We start from the raw sequence: 16,906 nt of genomic DNA on the forward strand, positions 1-16,906 counted from the left end.
TGCTGGGGCTGGATCTCAGGTGACCTCAGTCGTTGCTTGCCAGGTAGGCTGCCTTCTGCTTCGTCCTTCTTGATCTTCGCTTGGAACCATGTCTTCGGCAGATGAACTCGACCCGGACTCACAACGAAGAACCTATCAAGGGCCTCACTCCGCTCGTCACCCGATTCCGACGATCCAGAAATACAAGGCCGAGAGACAAGAATTGAACAACAACCAACAAGATGCGGAACAAGCTCAGCGTGACGAGACCGACGATTCGACATACAAGAGAGCCTACCATGCCGCCAAGGGTGTACTAAAAGGCGAAGATCCTCCACAGTCCGGTCACGACCCCTACAGAACACAGAACCGAAATGTGCATACCGCCGAGGGAGAAGAAAGAGACGCTGGAGGACGAGAAACTCAGCAGGATGGCCCCGAAGAAGGACAAAATCGAGAAGAGCCACAGACGAATGAAGAGCAGAAAACAGATGAGCCAGGCCAGTCCGCCACGGAGGCCGTCGCAGGGCAACATGACCCGCGTCAGAAGAGGAAGGACATGAAACACAAGAAACGCAGTGATGGCGGCAGAGAGGTCACAGATCCTGTCACTCATCTGCCCATTGTGATCCGCGACTCGACACACAAGGACCTCAAGTCCGCCGGCGAGAATATCCCGGGTCCAGGAGTGGATTACAGGACGAGGACAGGCGTCGATGGAGCGTCAAAGTCGAAAGAGGAACATGACACCGAGCGTAGGGAGCTTCAGAGCAGCCTTGATGGCATGCAGAAGTTGTTCCCACCCCCGAAGTTCGAGGACGTGAGGGATGAACTGGCGAGGACGTACGAACGAGCCGCGGTGATCGGCCTGAGCTGCATCGTGGTCGTGATCCTACTGGGTCAGCTTTTGGCTTTGGTATTCGACGTGGGCTTCTACAAGAAAGACGCCGGTTGGGTGTCCAAGGTTTGTGCTCTTGCTCTTGTCCTCGTCCCGGCCGTCGTCGCAGGAACTGTGATAGTGGGGGTCAAGGGCTGGCTAGGCAAGAAAGTGCAAACGATTTGGGACGACGAGGTCTGGGACGCTGCTCGCCAGGAGGAGCTCAGCACAACACAAGCCGAAGACGTTGTTCCCGAATCGGTGGCGTGGTTGAACAACCTACTCTCGGCTGTGTGGCCCTTGATCAATCCTGACCTTTTTACGTCGATCTCCGACATGTTGGAGGATGTCATGCAGGCTTCCCTACCAAAGGTTGTGCGGATGGTGAGTGTGGATGATCTGGGCCAAGGAAGTGAGGCGTTCCGTATCCTGGGGATCAATTGGCTACCTACCGGTGCCGCAAGTCAGTCTGTAGGCTCGGGTGGTGGTCTGAAGAGATCTGGAAAGGATGAGGAAAATGACCGCACAGCAGCTGGACAGGGTCAGGTGGACGACGGTGCTAAAGACCAGGGCGAACCCGGAGCCAAATCTGGTGACAACGCTCAAGACAAGCAGCAGAAAGAGCAGGAAGATCAGGCAATCCGCGAGGGTATGGAGGCCGAACAGGGCGACTTCGTCAATATGGAGCTGGCCTTCGCCTACAGAGCACGATCGTCGGGGAAGTCATTGACGGCCAAGGCCAAAAACGCCCATCTCTACCTCAAGTTCTATCTCCCAGGAGGCATCGCAGTGCCCGTCTGGGTCGAGCTACGTGGTATTATTGGCACTATGCGTCTTCGGCTGCAGCTGACACCGGACCCACCTTTCTTCTCTCTGTGCACCTTGACATTCATGGGCCAGCCGCAGGCGGATATGTCCTGTGTACCACTGTCCAAGCACGCCCTGAACCTAATGGATGTGCCGCTCATTTCGTCATTTGTGCAATCTTCAATCGACGCCGCCTTGGCTGAATATGTTGCGCCGAAGAGTTTGACGCTGGATCTCAAGGATATGCTCGTGGGCGACGACTTCAAGAAGGACACGGTCACGCGAGGCGTGGTCATGATCTTCATCAAATCCGCACACGGGTTCAAGCAGGGCGACGGTGGAGTCGGTCCGTTCCAGGGCTCCAGCGACGCGTACATGACAGTCTCGTGGGGCAAGTTCGGAAAGCCTGTCTCTTCGACCAGAATCATAGTCGACGATCAGGAGCCGAACTGGTCAGAATGGTCACATATATTGGTCACGCCGGAAGAACTCAACGCGGATGAAAAGCTTCGACTTCAACTCTGGGATTCGGACAAGTGGACCGCTGATGACGACCTCGGTCGGGTGGAGGTGGACCTGAAGGAGCTGATGTTTGGCTCTAAAACGAAGAACAAGATGTGTGATCGCGAAGATCGATTCAAAGGTGAAGATTCTGACGAAGACATGCCAGGCACTCTGCAGTGGCAAGTTGGCTATTTCGAAAAAACGCATATCACGGAACAGCAACTAGCGAAGCAGAATGCAGACCCGAATATTCGGACAGTCGACGATCTGAGAAAGCAGGTCAGCGACACTGCGGAGCGCAAGCTGCGAGAAGCTACAGCGCACGACGAGAGCAGAGAGATCAAGCAGCAGAAACAAGAAGATTACAAGGAGCAAGAAGATGCGTTGGTCATCTCGAGTCCTCCTCCAGATGAGTATCCCAGTGGCATCTTCAGCATTCAGATCCACAACATTACCGGCCTGGAGGTACAGTCCTTGCAGAAGAAGGACAAGAACAATGCCAACGATAATCGCGAGGATGAAGCCGAGCAGAGTGACGACATGCCCAGCAGCTACGCCACCATCATCCTCAACCATCAGAAGATCTACCGCACGCGGACGAAGCCGAAGAATGCGAAACCTTTCTTCAACGCTGGCACTGAAAGATTCGTCGCTGATTGGAAGACGGCGGAGGTCATGGTTGCGGTTCTTGATGACCGTGAAAGGGAGGACGACGCCCAGCTCGGGATGATATACCTTCCCCTTCGCCGGGTCTTCCAGGAAAAGAGTCAAGTTACCCAGACTTATCCCCTCGTTGGCGGTATTGGGTATGGTAGAGCACGAATCAGCATGGTGTGGCGGAGTGTCGAATTAAAGCTGCCGAAAGAACTTCTGGGTTGGAGTTATGGCACTTTGGAGATCAGGTGCCCCGTCAGGTCGAAAGATGCAAGGGCTCACACCAACGAAGAGAAGTCATATAGCCAACATCGCATCAAGCTGAGGACGAACATGATGAGAGCGAAGATGTGGCCAGGCTCTGGGGACGACGTGGAATGGAAGCCCAAGGGCGACAAGAAGTCCGTTTTTCTCGCCGTGCGCAAACGTTACTCCAGCCCACTGATTATGGAATTCCGCAAATCGAGCCTTGGCCCAGACTCGACGCCTGCTTTTGGGGTATTCTGGCTCAAGGATATCCCTGACGAGGAGGAGAAGACCATAACCGTCAAGGTATGGAAAGGCGGCAAGGAGGCGGCTCACCGTGCCACTACAAGTTACGGCTATTCGGGGATGGAGGAGAATGAGCAACCGCTCGGAGAGATCGAGTTGACCATTAAGTTCTGGCGCGGTCTATCTGGATACCACAAGAGCTTTGCCGACAAGTCTCGCAATGCCGATATGCGGCACGTGATGGAAGTGCTAGACACAGCCAACGATGAAGGACAAGTCGAGGAATTCGAAGCAGAGTACGGCGGTGAAAGCCAGGCGTCCGAGGATGAAGACAGCGAGAATACAGACAACGAGCAGGGCTCCGAGTCATCGAAGAAAAACAACCGCTCGCGCCGCAAACTCCGCACCCACACCAACGACGACTCCTCCGCCTCGGATAGCGACGCCGGGTCCACGAACTCGAAGAACCCGATTCGCGCCCCTGCCCAAATGATCTCCAAGCCCCTCTCTACGGCGTCCCATCTCGCAGGAAAGGTGCTAGATGTCAACGGACATAATGATCCTGACGATGGAGATCGTGGACTTCGAGCGCAGGTGAGGGACTATAAAGACCATCACAAACAACTACACCGGAAGCATAGGGGCGTGATGCAATGGAGGGGCGCTAGAACGGTGGATTGGATGACCAAGAAGGTTAAGGGTATTGAAGGGCTGGGTGACCGAGTGATGAGTAGGGATAAAGACGGGGACAAGAGTGGTGGAGGGGTAGAGACCGAGGTCTGAAGCTGTATTACTCTCTTCAAGCAGAAGGCGGAGGGAAGCCAGATGTCAGGAAACAAAAGTACACACCACGGGAACCAGGGAGTCAGCAGTTTGTGCCAGTCTTGTGGCCCGAGGCATGGAAGCGATATCTCACGGTACAAAAGGGTAGAAGCGATAACATAGCTGGGAGTGCATTTCTCTCGAATAGGCGTGAAAATATGTGTCAGTGAGCCTCCACAAGGAAGGACACAGGACTGTTATCCAAATGCGCCGCCTTCATGAGGTTCGATCGAGTCTGCTTTTCCCTGAAATGTGCCCCATCGAAGTGCTAAATGCGTCTCCGTAATACGACAACGTATCAATTGTACAGATGCTTCAACGTAGTGCTATATTCCATCACTCGGCGAATCTGTACAGTACCTCAACGTCGACCTGAGCGTGGTCGAGGTACATATCTGCGTCGTAAGTGCGTATACGACTCTGAACCAAGCCAAGAAGATTTCAGCCGACCAGCACAGTCACACCCCCAAATGTCTTCCAGAATCCACCATGTCCGATCCGCTCAACGTCATCGCCTTGATCTCAGGCGGCAAGGACTCCCTCTTCAGCATCCTGCACTGTCTTGAACAAGGGCACAAGCTGATTGCGCTTGCTAACCTCTATCCCAAGCCATGTGAAGGCCGCGGAATAGAGAAAGGAAGCCCCTCGGCTCCGGACGGCACAACTGATTCCGAAGGAGAAGATCTGAACAGCTTCATGTACCAGACCGTCGGACACTCGGTCATTCCGCTCTACGCCGAATGTCTGGGTATACCGCTTTACAGGCGACAAATTGCCGGCTCGGCAGTCCAGACAGGCCGCTACTATGATGCGAGCAATCTTGGCTCGGCGCCTGACGAGACGGAAGACCTGCTCCCCCTGCTGCGGGAAGTGAAGCGCACGCATCCCGAAGCCAATGCAATATCCTCGGGCGCCATCTTGTCAACGTATCAGCGCACTAGACTTGAGTCGGTCGCCGTCCGCCTGGGTCTCACGCCGCTTGCGTATCTATGGCAGTATCCTGCGCTGCCTCCGCCTCTTGGGCGGGGGGAGTCGGTGACGGGCTTGCTGGACGACATGGCTGCCGCTGGCTGTGATGCACGAATCATCAAGATCGCCAGCGGTGGCATCAAGGAGAGCCTCTTGTGGTCGAACGTCGCGGACCCGAGAACCCAACTGAGACTTGTCCGGGGTCTTCAGCCGTTCTTTCCGGAGCACGAGTTCTGGCTGCGAGGAGCGGTCGTGGGTGAGGGCGGGGAGTATGAGACTCTGGCTATCAATGGGCCGGTTGGGTTGTGGAAGAGGAGAATCGAGATCCCGGAGGAGCAAATGTGTGCATACTCGGGACAAGGTGGTGTCAGCTATCTTCGATTGGCGAATCCCCGAATGGTGGAAAATGGACCGGACACCGTTTACAGCGGTACCTCGTTGAGGGTTCCCGGCACTTTCGATCCGCAATTTCAAGCTGTTCTGGCGGGAATGCAGAGCCAACAAACACAAACTCTGAATGGTGTCCCGGAGGTCGATGGGCTAAGAAAAAATGCCGACGCTATACGCCATCACCAGGAGATGACAGTCCATTTGAGGCAAATGCAGTGCTTGTGTTCCAATGGTTTGGCAATATCTAACATCACGTCTGAGTTCACCACCCTGGCTGCCGGCTTCAGCACCGCTGCCATGCAGATGAAACAGATATGCCACGATCTCAAGTTCTCTCTGGACACAATCTCGAGCTCGGGCGGACTATCAAATCCAGCAACGCCCTCCAATATCGTCTTCACGATGCTCCTGCTCAAGGACATGTCGAATTTCGGTGCTGTGAATTCCGTATATGCCTCGCTATTCCGAACAGGCGAGCCGAATCCACCGGCCCGGGTGACTGTCGCATGCTCACTGCCAGACGATGTCGAAGTCAGTCTCAGCGTGATCCTCGATCTGGGGCCTCGAGATGCAAGGCGCGGACTTCACGTCCAGAGCCGAAGCTATTGGGCTCCAGCTAATATCGGGCCATACAGTCAGGCCATTTGTGTTCCGCTCGACGTCAAGCAGGATCCAGCCCTCAATGTGCACGACTCGGATCTGGTTGAGATGGCTCATATGGCTGGACAGATACCACTAGTGCCACAGACCATGCAACTCTCCGCTACAGATTTTGTTGAGCAGGCGGCGTTGAGCCTTCAGCATCTATGGCGCGTGGGGCAGGAGCGAGGGGTCGACATTTGGCCCTGGGGCATTGCTTTCCTGGAGAGCACCGAAACGGCTTCTGTAAGGGCCGAGTTGTGCTCCCGAATATGGCAACAGGCTCATAATGTGCCAGGCGCGAGGCCTCAAGATGTGCTTGATGGCGAGGAATCCGACGAAGGGCCGGACGCATGGGACTTGCAGTACAATCGCGCAAAGACATTCGAAGCAGCGGCGACCCTTTTGCAGACAGATCGGCATCTTCATCCCCTGCCAAATGATGCTGTCCTCCAGGACCCTAACATCGGGGCAAGTGTGACTCCTCCGTTCATCGCAGCAGAAGTCATCTCCCTGCCTCGAAGCGCGCCAGTCGAATGGTGGAGTATGGGGATCACGAATCTGCCCAAGCGACCTGCCTCGAGGCCGCGAGTGTCTGTGGCTCGGAAAGATCACGCATGGGGATCTCTTCACAAGGTTACGCTCTTCCCTTCGTCCGAGCCGACAACCGAAGGATACGTCGTCCACTTGGTCACGATAACTCTCTGCGAAGAAGCGATCTCTGCAGGCAGCATTGACGGTGATTCACGTATCCGAGACGATCTCCTTACCTTTGTTTCAGTGGACCGAGGCCCATTCAAGCAGGGAGCACCTTCGGCGGAAGTTGTCCACGGTACCGCTTTCATTTCCGCGCAGGGCTGGGACCACTGGTCTCTCTTACGCAGAGATGGACTCTTCGAGACATTGGTGGTCGTCCCGTGTGAATCCGTGTATGGGTGGTCGAACCCAGCTGTCAACAACGTTGAACCTTTGGGTTCTGCGCGCGAAAGCCCCTCCGCTCCTACTACGGAGCTCAAGGCCTCTCCAACGCAGCGTCTTGCCGTGGCCATCACGATGCGGATTGACGGATGACATGATAATCCCCCTAAGGTTGCCGTAAGCCTGCATTGGGATAGACTTGAAGAGGTCAGAGAGGTGGATCTAATCAAGCTCATCCGATCTACATATCTTAGAGCAGGATTCCAAATTCTGCGGGAATGGTATGGCATGGCATGGCATCGGGCCCAAAAAAAAAGTGTGGCTGAACTGCGAGCGAGACGCAACGTCGACCGAAAATGGACTGATGGCCGGCCGGGAATCTTCAGATTAGACGGTCTATCTTTGCAATGTCAGCGACCGATAGTCGACCAGCCCTGCATGCCTTCCCACTCCACCTCGAGCTTTACTGACTGGCGGTGTGCTGTGTGCGCCCGCCATTGTCGACCGTGTACGTAACGTAACGTCTTGGTCCTAGTATGCCGTACTAGGTATGTACAGGGGTATGTCGCACTAGGTACAAGGTACAAGGTACGCTGCTTCAGATAGATGGACCCATGGTGGTGTCGGCTTCCAGGAGAGCCCTGGGATTCATCCATGGAGAGTGGATGGTTTATGGCGGCGAAGGCTGCTGTGCCAGGGGGGCGGTCCATTCTGGAGAGTCATGGGAGAGTCATGGGAGAGTCATGGAAGAGTCATGGGAGAGTCATGGAAGAGTCATGGGAGAGCCATGAGATCGATATTGGTCCAGGTACTGTAAGGGACAGACCAGGGACCGCTGGCTATGCTTGAAGAGATTACACCGGACGAGAAGGGGAGTTGTTGGAAGCAGGTCGTAGACATCTAGTGTATCTTCACCTCTCCGATCGTTGGGCGTAAGAGACAGCCAGGGGACCGCTGGCTATGCTTGAAGAGATTACACCGTACACCGGGCGAGAAGGGGTGTTGTCGGAAGCAGGTCGTAGACAATCTGCACATCTCTCGAGCGAGTGTGTGTGCTGGAACGAAGCATTCAAGGATTTTCCCTTCCCAGGAAACAGGGATGCCTGCAGTCATTGATGGTGTCTCTGGCTGACATGGGCCATCAAGCTAACAACGCACGCCAACTACTGTCTTAACACTACTGGAGATGTACCAGCCCTATACACCCGGCAATGGCCATGCGCCTGGCAGCTGTACGTGGGAGGGATTCACTGGGATTCTTAAGTGGCTGGCCTTATCTGGACGTAGAATCATCCAATATGGGACTTGACAGGAGTTACTATGGCAGCATCGATCATCTGAATCAGAAGGAGAAATGTTGACATGGACACTGCAAAGCATGGACAGGGCATGGGCACTTCCAAAGCAATCCACACCAGCGCTGCCACCCACGCGCCACCCACGCGCCACCCACGCGTCACCTTCCAATGTATTGAGCCGCAAGCTAGGTTTGACAGCAGCCCGGCAGTCCAGTATCCATGCAGCACAGCACCCCAGCGTACTGGGTACAAGCATACAAGCAGCCCCGCAGCCCAGCAGTCACCGGTCCAGCAGGATGCGCAATGTGGCTGGGCGGGGCTGGGCTGGCTGGCAGTGGCGTCCTCGCAACTTATGCCTTGATCCGCCAGTGATCGAGCTCTCAAAAAGGGTTTCCACGCGATCGCCACGCATGGATTGGATGGGATCGGAAGGGAAGGCAAATGTCAACCTTCGAAGACAATATCACGCGCACGCAACCCACTTTCCGCAGTTCCCGAGCAGCTTCGACAGCGGGACATCGGGAGCGCGGAGCAGCGGGGACACCAGCAGATGACACGAGTACGAGTACAGTCCTCTTGTCGTGTGTATTGCGCGTGCTCTCCGCAGGGTTCTCCGTCAATAGCGTTGCACATGTCGATCCGAAGTATGTAGGTCAGCGAGGACCCCAGCAGATGACACGTACGAGGTACACCCCTCTGGCGTGTATGTGCTCTCTGCAGGATCCTCCGTCAATAGTGTTGCCACCGGCAGCGACATACTGATCCGAAGTATGTAGGTCGGCGGGGGTGCCGTACCAGTACAGCACGAGCGAAAAGTCCTAAAATAATTACGTACCGGTCAATTGAGCATGTCGACGATCCACAGAACGAGTGTTGTAGCTGTCTTGATCGTGCCGGGATGTCTCCGTGCCCTGGAGAGCGGATGCTCTATTGGTTCCTGAGATCGAGTGGAGTAAATCCGACAACCTGCTTGATAGTCAGTGATTAGTAGGGACTCGTAGTGATTGGTAGCCGCCTGCTTCGTCACGGTGATGAGTTGGTACCAGATGGTACGATGGGCACGTCCATCCACGCCTACCTAGCCACTGGGCGTTGGATGTACTGTGCTGTGCATGTAGAAGGCGTTCATACGCCGCTTGACGTGTACCTTGCTCACTGCTTGATGGAAGCATGTCATGAGTCCCGGGAACGGGACGAGGGAGGTCGGAGAGACCGCGAGGCAAATGCAACGGGGGAGGAAGAGGCCGGAGCTGTCAGGAGCGCGATGTGAAACACAAAGACCGCGACAGGCAGGTGTCAGTCAAACTCTGTCGACACGCGTGCATCCCACCCCAGACGGCGTTGAGGTAGTTACAAGTAGCAAGGGGGAAAGAAGATTGACTCGCGGAGTTACTCCATACAGGCTGTGTTACACCTTGTTGTTCGTCGGATTGGTTGGGGTCGCGGTGTCTGCCGAGAGAAAAGGTTCTTGGACTGTACTCCACACTTATGATTTTGAGACGGACGGGTGTAGAAGGTAGATGGTAGATGTATATAGCAATGGTGAGACCGCGTGCTGTGTACGGGTGTACTGTGTACCCTGGCTTCCTCAAGACTGCAGGGTTTGATATAGGGAGTACGGAGTACTAAAGGGGTCAAGGCACAACTGTGAAATGATATATAGTATGAATAGAACCAAGCGGTGGTCTGCCCTTCTGTGTATTGTATCATCTCTCGCCCCACCTGTCGGCACCGCTCCCTCACGCTTCTTCATTGAGTATCAAGTCATTCTTGCCTTTCAGTTGCACATTGGTCTCCGTCGCTGGATCGAGCCGTCGTCGGAGTCTTCAACTCACCACGAGTTTCACGGCAGTGGGGCGAGGATGGAGGAGGTGCGGTCCAAACAAACGGTAGTGGCGAGGTCGTCCGGAGAAAGAGGGCCATGAGAGAGGGTGGCATCAGACTGCCACGGTCCATGGTCGAGTGCATGCGTGGATGAGGTTGAGGAGAGACGGGAATCCAAACATCCGGGAGACGCACGAAGGCTGTCTTTATAAGAAGAATGTGGTGATCTGCATCAAGAGAGCTTCGAGATGCTTCTTTGCACGGAAGATTCTTCTTGATGCAGTGCTCATGACTGGCTCGTCATACAACCCGTTGTTTGTTGACTTGATTCTTTCCAGCTTCGGAGTCAGTAGTGCTCCACCCGATTTGGACAAAGGTGACGCCGCCCTGTGCTCACCCTGAGGGCTGCGCGAGTCAGGGTAAGTCCCGTACCTCAACGGCCGTGCCGACTACCGTCTGGTCCAATTACGGGGTAAACTATGAGTAGAGAAATTCTTCAAAAGCGGCGGAACGAGTTCGACGCTTTGAGGCTAGTAGTGGCTGAACTGACTTCACCCTCGGGCGCCAGCAAGACCTTCATGATCTCAGCCTTATTCCCTATGTTCGAGCGAAAGCGACTCGTATACATAGTGCGAGGAGGAGGACCAGAGATAATTGACAAAGAACCTCTCTCGCTGCTTCGCCATTTTCCGTTCTCCCATCCAGTTTTCTTCACGTTGCTGCCTATCCCCTTAATGGCAGAATGCCCAACGGACACCATAGGCAAACAATGTAGACAGTGGGATGGCGAAGCGAGGACTTTGAAGAACAGCCGGAAAACATCGTCCCAGAGGACATGCAGGCTGGAGACAGAAGTGTTGGGATGGACGGCTGTGCTAACCAATTCACCGGTCTTATCTATGCTGCTACAGTAGGAAAGACGTGCTGGGAGAAACATCTTGGGAGAAATGTCCCGGTAGTCGACGCAGGCAGCTTTGGCCCAGTACTCGTACGGGGGCACAGGAGAAGGCGCCATCATCCGGCTAATCCGATATAACGTGGCCATCTTGATTGGCGCTCCCCAGATTATTATTAGCCAGCCGAGATTGCGTTGGCGCCTAAACGGAGAGCTTCTTCAGCTTCAGCCTCACAATCCTGTTCCGCTACACATGCTTTCGATCCTGGTCGCTGAGGCATTAGCATGAACACTATGTCAAACTGCTGTTGCCTTGGAGTCAGACGTGACGAGATATCGACGGTTCTGCCCGAAGCGGCTCCACGGGCTGTGTATGACATAACAAGTGCCCCCAGCTCGCAACATGTCAGTCGCCGGCGAGATTGCTACCATCGTTGGACTCGTCCAAACTGGTTTCAGCCTTGCGAAAGCTATCACGGCTTACATCTCGGACGTGGGCAGCGCCAAAGACGACATCCTGACCTTGTTGAGCGATATTGACGCCACCTGCCGGAGCCTGAGAGACCTGGCAGACATTATCAAGAGGAACGAAACGAGAAGAGTTTGGTCTGAAGATGGCCTTGAGAACGCCAAGAAATGCGTCCGCGATTCGCAAAGAGTCATCACCAAGATGAGAAAGTTGTTGACCAAAGCTACGGCATCCGGCGCAGCTCCAGAAGTGACCAAGGAAGATATCGATGTGACAAAGTTCGAGAGGTCCAAATGGCCGCTCCTCAAACCCGAGCTGGAAGTGCGACGGCAAGAGTTGCAAATCATCAAACAAGACATCATCTTGTGTTACACTACTTACCAGGCGAAAGCTGCTGACACGCCGGACGACCGACAACGTGCAGCGGATGATCTCCCACGCCTCGAACGGATGAGAAAACTGATGAAGGGCCAAATTATTGATGCAAAGAAACGACGCACCCGCTCTCGATTCGCCAAAGACTCGAAACATGGTGGTCCCTACGCACGGATCAGAGATCAGCACGATGATATCCTCGATCCACAAGCGTACAGTCGTAGAAGCTACTCTGACGACGGGAGCGTGGACGACGCACTTGATGAATTTATATACAACAACATAGATGATCTCATCCAAGATTTTGAGGACTGGGCGAAGGGAAAGGAGGAGAAACGGAAAAGGGCAGAAGAAGAGACCAAAAGAATACAGGACAGAGCGGTCGAGGACTGGAAACGGCAGCAGAGGGAAGAAGCTGAGCGGCTGCGGAAACAGACCGAGGAGGCCCGGGAAAAGCTCAGAACGGAGCTCAACCGGCAACAGCTGGCACCGGCCAAGATCGAAGATACCCTGAACAATGTTCACCCATGGCCCCAAGCATTGGGAACCCTTGCCTTGTTGCCGCCACCCGACCAGGACAAAAAGTCGGACGCAGATGCCGACTCGACACAATCAGGGAACAACCGAAAGTCAAGAGGTCAATCGATCTGGTCGAGGGTAAGCACCAGGCGATCCTCAAACGATGCCAATATCGACACAAGCCAACGTCATCCTAAGATACCGGAGTTCCTTCGTGATCCATTTGCGTCAGGCGGAGTGGCCGAGTTGAAGGCATTCTTCTACTCACGAATTCACTTATCATCCGGCTCGGCTATCAGCCCAATCAATGTGGAGATTCCGTCGCAGTGGCTCCTGAATGCTCTCATTGCGAAAGAGGAAAAGTATTTAAAAGACCCAAAAGGCAATTCATTCTGGAAAGAATTTGCGCAGCTACCAGATGACTACCGATACGCGATCAACCGTCACGTCGACTCTTGGCAAGAATCGTCCAAAACCCAGGGCTCTTGGGTCCTGATATATATCGAATGTTTGAGGATGGAACAAAAATATGCCAGGCTCCTACGGAACAGACCAGACGAGATCACAGGAATCTATGTCGTGCTCAAAAGAGTATCTGGAAGCATGCAAGCGCGGTTGGCCGACGCCACACACCACGCCGCGGGAGACGGTGGCTCTGTTGCGTCCGATAGGTCTCGTGAGTCTACACGGCTCAATGTTGTGGAATCCCGCAGTGACATTGACGATGATGCTTTCAAACCCGCTCTCCATAGAGCATCGGTAATACGGCGTGATCACAGCACACAGTCGCAGCCCAGGTCAAGGTCAAGGTCAAGGTCAAGATCATATTCCTACGGGAGAGATCCTTCTATCATCGCGAAGAGAGCTTCCTTTATTGATGGCCAGGATAGGTATGATGAAGATGACGATTATGGTGATGTGGTGATTGAACCAGTTGAAGTGAGGGTGGAAGGGCCTCGATCTAGGTCACGAAGAAGAGATTCCACTTCCTTCCACGAGCGCGAGATTGTCGACAATATTATTAGGCTACCGCCACCGCCGCAGAATTACGGGTATAGCAATGAACCCCGGTACGTGCCTGAAGGGGTATTTCGAGGACCGCCACTTCTCCGCGAAAGAGAGGGGGTGATCTACCCAGGTGGACCAACTCGTTCGCCGCCCCCCGATGAACCCTACATGCATCCACCACCACCATCATCACCATCACCACCACCCGATACTCCTTACCGATACAAACAGCGTCCCGGAGCGAGGCTCCTAGAAATCGACTATTACGGGCCGCAACCCGACGGTGTGTCTGTCAATAACCCCTCTCGTCCCTCTCCACCGCGTCGCTCGGCCTCGGGTTCCGACAATGATCGCCGTGCACGCATCTCCAGTCAGCCGCCAACCATCATTAACAACTTTGAGAGACCTCCTCCTCCTCCTCCTCCGTGGCCACGGGGGCGGGAGCGCGCGGTCGTGCGCGAAGAGATGATAGTCCCATGGTACGAAAGTCCACGGTCAAGGTCACGTCATCGAGTCAGAGAAAGAGAGGTAGACCGTGACGAGATCATCATCCGTCGAGAGGAGAGAGAAGCCGGGCGACTCCCACCTCCGCGTCGCCGCTCTTACGACTTGAGGGAGCGCCCATCGCGCAGCAGCACCCTCGACTCCGTGGACTCGGCAGGATCAGAGAAGCGTGCTCGCTACCACAGGGGCGGCTACTCGGCTGGACCAGCTCTGCGCCACACCTCGGCAATAGGGAAGGATGACTTCCTTGTCGACGACATGTACCACGCCTCTAGCCACTCACACCACCACCACCATAGGGCCCCGCTTAGCCCCGTCCGCGAAGGCACAAACGACAACGATGAAGATGAAGATGACGACCTTGCAACCCACTCCTCGTCGACGGCATCATCAGTGTCGTCCAGCAGCGACGAATCCGGCGCAGGCCCAGGTAAGAGGGGAGACAAGCGCCCGGATGCCGCCCGAGATGAGACGGAAAAAAGCGATGCAGACATTGCGAGGGAGATACTCGCGCGGCTAACCACGGACACAGAACCCAATGGCGTGGCAGCAGGCGGGGAAGCAGGCTTGAGTCCAGAACAGCACGCACATGGCAGCGAGGAAGGGGAGAGTTCGGCCACTAGAGCGGCGTCATCGCAGTCGCAGTCGCAGCAGCAGCAGCAGCAGCAGTCGACAACAGGCATCTTGGGCGTTGGTATGTCGGAAGAACCTGCTGCTCACCAGGATTAGGGGATTTTGCTTGCTAAGAGTCGACGGCGCGCCCAACCTGCGGCGTCAAGAGATATATATAACAGTCTCGCAAGTTACAATGGGTGGCTTAGGCCCATGGAGTCGTCCATATCAGCTCTCATTAATTGCAAGGTTTCCTCTTGAAGGAAGTCCTCATACCAGCTTATTCGACGCAACGGCCGGCGTTCCTCCTACATGGCCACTTAGGACGAACCATGGTAACATCGCGTGTTTGCACACGAACCTGGGTCGTCGGTGCGCATGGGATACTGTATGTCGTGAACATACGCAATCACACGAACCCAGAAGGGATACCCGCACCGGTGCCTACACAGGACTGGTACTGCACCGAACTCCTTGCTCTCGCCATGAGGTGCCATCCACCTGCTGGACTCCGTACATATTAGTCTATACCCACACTACCGCACTTTCCTTTACTTTACCACGCCTCTCTTCGCTTGCTTTGCTTTGCTTTGCTTTGGTCTGCTCCTTGCTTCGCCCACCTTTCACATGGCATTGCACGCCATGGCATATCATGTCATGTCTTTCACAAACTCGTACGCATGCATCGACCCTTGGACACACATCCACCAGGCCCCTCTTCGTGGATTCGCGCGTTGACTCAAATCTTGCAGAACTCGTATGGAGATCTTCGCTTGCACGCCTGCCCACCCAACTCAGCGACGCGACGAGACGAGACTTGAACCTTGGAACCGCGGTCCGCAAACCGCGATCCGCGATCCACGACCGTCCAAGCAGCGCAGGAGGCGGGAGGCGGGAGTGAAGTGGAAAAAAGAACCGAACACCAGAAGGAGACGCGCGCTCCTTGCCGTGCGTGCCATGCCATGCGAAAGTTCCATTCCCTACGGACTCACACAGTACGGAGTACGTATGTAGGTATGTAGGTATTTACGCGATGTCTCGGCGGGTGTGACACTACGAGCAGAAAGAGAGTACGGAGTACCTCGTACCGAGGACTGTCACTACGTAGATGGCTGCAGGCGGACTGGTTGGCTGGCTGAAGTTTACAGAAAGCGCGCGCGGGGCACCAAAGTCTCTCTCTTGTGTGTGCTTCGCGCGCGCATCTCCTCTAACCCAACACGAGGACAGACCCAGCACTGCTGACTGGTGCCCTGTGGCCGTGAGGGACGCACCACGGCAGGCGCCCTTTTTCTTCTTCTTCGTTCTTTTCTCTTTCTCCCGCGTCTGCGGCGTCCGAGGCGCCCCAAGCGTCGCGTAGCGCCTGCATTAAACCCGCGTTAAGGGACGGATTAACACCTGCACGGCGCGTCTGTCTTCTCTTCTCGTATCCTACGTCGCCCACATTGTGGTACCCACTCACACTGGCTCCTCCCCTGCCTTAGCGCCGTTTCAACAGGCCGGCCCCTGTTTCGTTTCTACAGCAGGTACTCCGTACTCCATACTCCGTATCGCCATTGCCACCGTTGCTTGCCCTTGTGGGAGCTCAGTTCACAGGCGTGACAGGACGACTTCCAGTCCCAGCACACAGCACACAGCACAAACACTCGCTTAGCCCTGTCCTCGGACTCGTCCTGTGCGGAATATGCAGCACTCGAGCGAGTTCCTCTGGCTACTGTAGCATAATTAGCACGCTGTGAACAATGCATTGCACTGCACTGCACAGACAGCAGCACAGCACGGGCACCGCGCACATTGAACCGTCAGTCTACGACTTGCTACAGTACAATCAGTAATTAGCGAAACTTGTAACTCGTACTCGTCGCAATGAAGCCCATTGATCCCCCTTCCCAGCCAAGAGCGACGCGCGTGACGACATCCATATGCATACACATACGCCTACACATGCGTACACAGAACACCAGTAACCCGTATTGTTTGATCTGATCACTGTATCACTGTATCACTGTATCACTCATTCGTGGCACATCGCCTGGGGTGGTGCATGTGCGTGGGTGCGCTGCATGCTCAACTCTTAAATTTCCCAATGTCCAATGTCCAATTTCCTAACTTTGCATGCAGGCCATGCCGTAGTTTACCATGCAGACTGGTGTACACTAATGCAGTCAATGCGCCGCGACGCGATGCGACGCGAGACAAGGCAAGGCGAGGCATGGCTTGGTGCCGTGATGGAGATGATATAGAATAGCATGTGATGGCATGTGAAGGAATAGCATGCGATGATATGAGAAGAGAAGAGAGATGCGACGGTACGGGAAGGGCATGTCCGACCTGCTAGGTAGGTACCGGTACTC

The 16,906-nt window shown here is 54.8% G+C and overlaps 3 protein-coding genes across 3 annotated transcripts; all 3 read left to right on the top strand.

Moving 5' to 3' along the window:
- Positions 1-88: 88 nt before the first annotated feature.
- On the top strand, positions 89-4,096 carry G647_10098 (uncharacterized protein; the record flags this gene model as incomplete). Its single annotated transcript, XM_008726090.1, has 1 exon — positions 89-4,096. The coding sequence occupies one exon, from the start codon at positions 89-91 to the stop codon at positions 4,094-4,096; it is 4,008 nt and encodes a 1,335-aa protein (XP_008724312.1).
- Positions 4,097-4,624: 528 nt separating this feature from the next.
- G647_10099 (uncharacterized protein) lies at positions 4,625-7,204 on the top strand (the record flags this gene model as incomplete). Its single annotated transcript, XM_008726091.1, has 1 exon — positions 4,625-7,204. One exon carries the CDS (start codon positions 4,625-4,627, stop codon positions 7,202-7,204), a length of 2,580 nt encoding a protein of 859 aa, XP_008724313.1.
- Positions 7,205-11,471: 4,267 nt separating this feature from the next.
- Positions 11,472-14,672, top strand: G647_10100 (uncharacterized protein; the record flags this gene model as incomplete). Its single annotated transcript, XM_008726092.1, has 1 exon — positions 11,472-14,672. The coding sequence occupies one exon, from the start codon at positions 11,472-11,474 to the stop codon at positions 14,670-14,672; it is 3,201 nt and encodes a 1,066-aa protein (XP_008724314.1).
- Positions 14,673-16,906: the final 2,234 nt, after the last annotated feature.

This window comes from Cladophialophora carrionii (genome assembly GCF_000365165.1).
Source record: "Cladophialophora carrionii CBS 160.54 unplaced genomic scaffold supercont1.12, whole genome shotgun sequence".
Classification (NCBI taxonomy): Eukaryota; Fungi; Ascomycota; class Eurotiomycetes; order Chaetothyriales; family Herpotrichiellaceae; genus Cladophialophora; species Cladophialophora carrionii.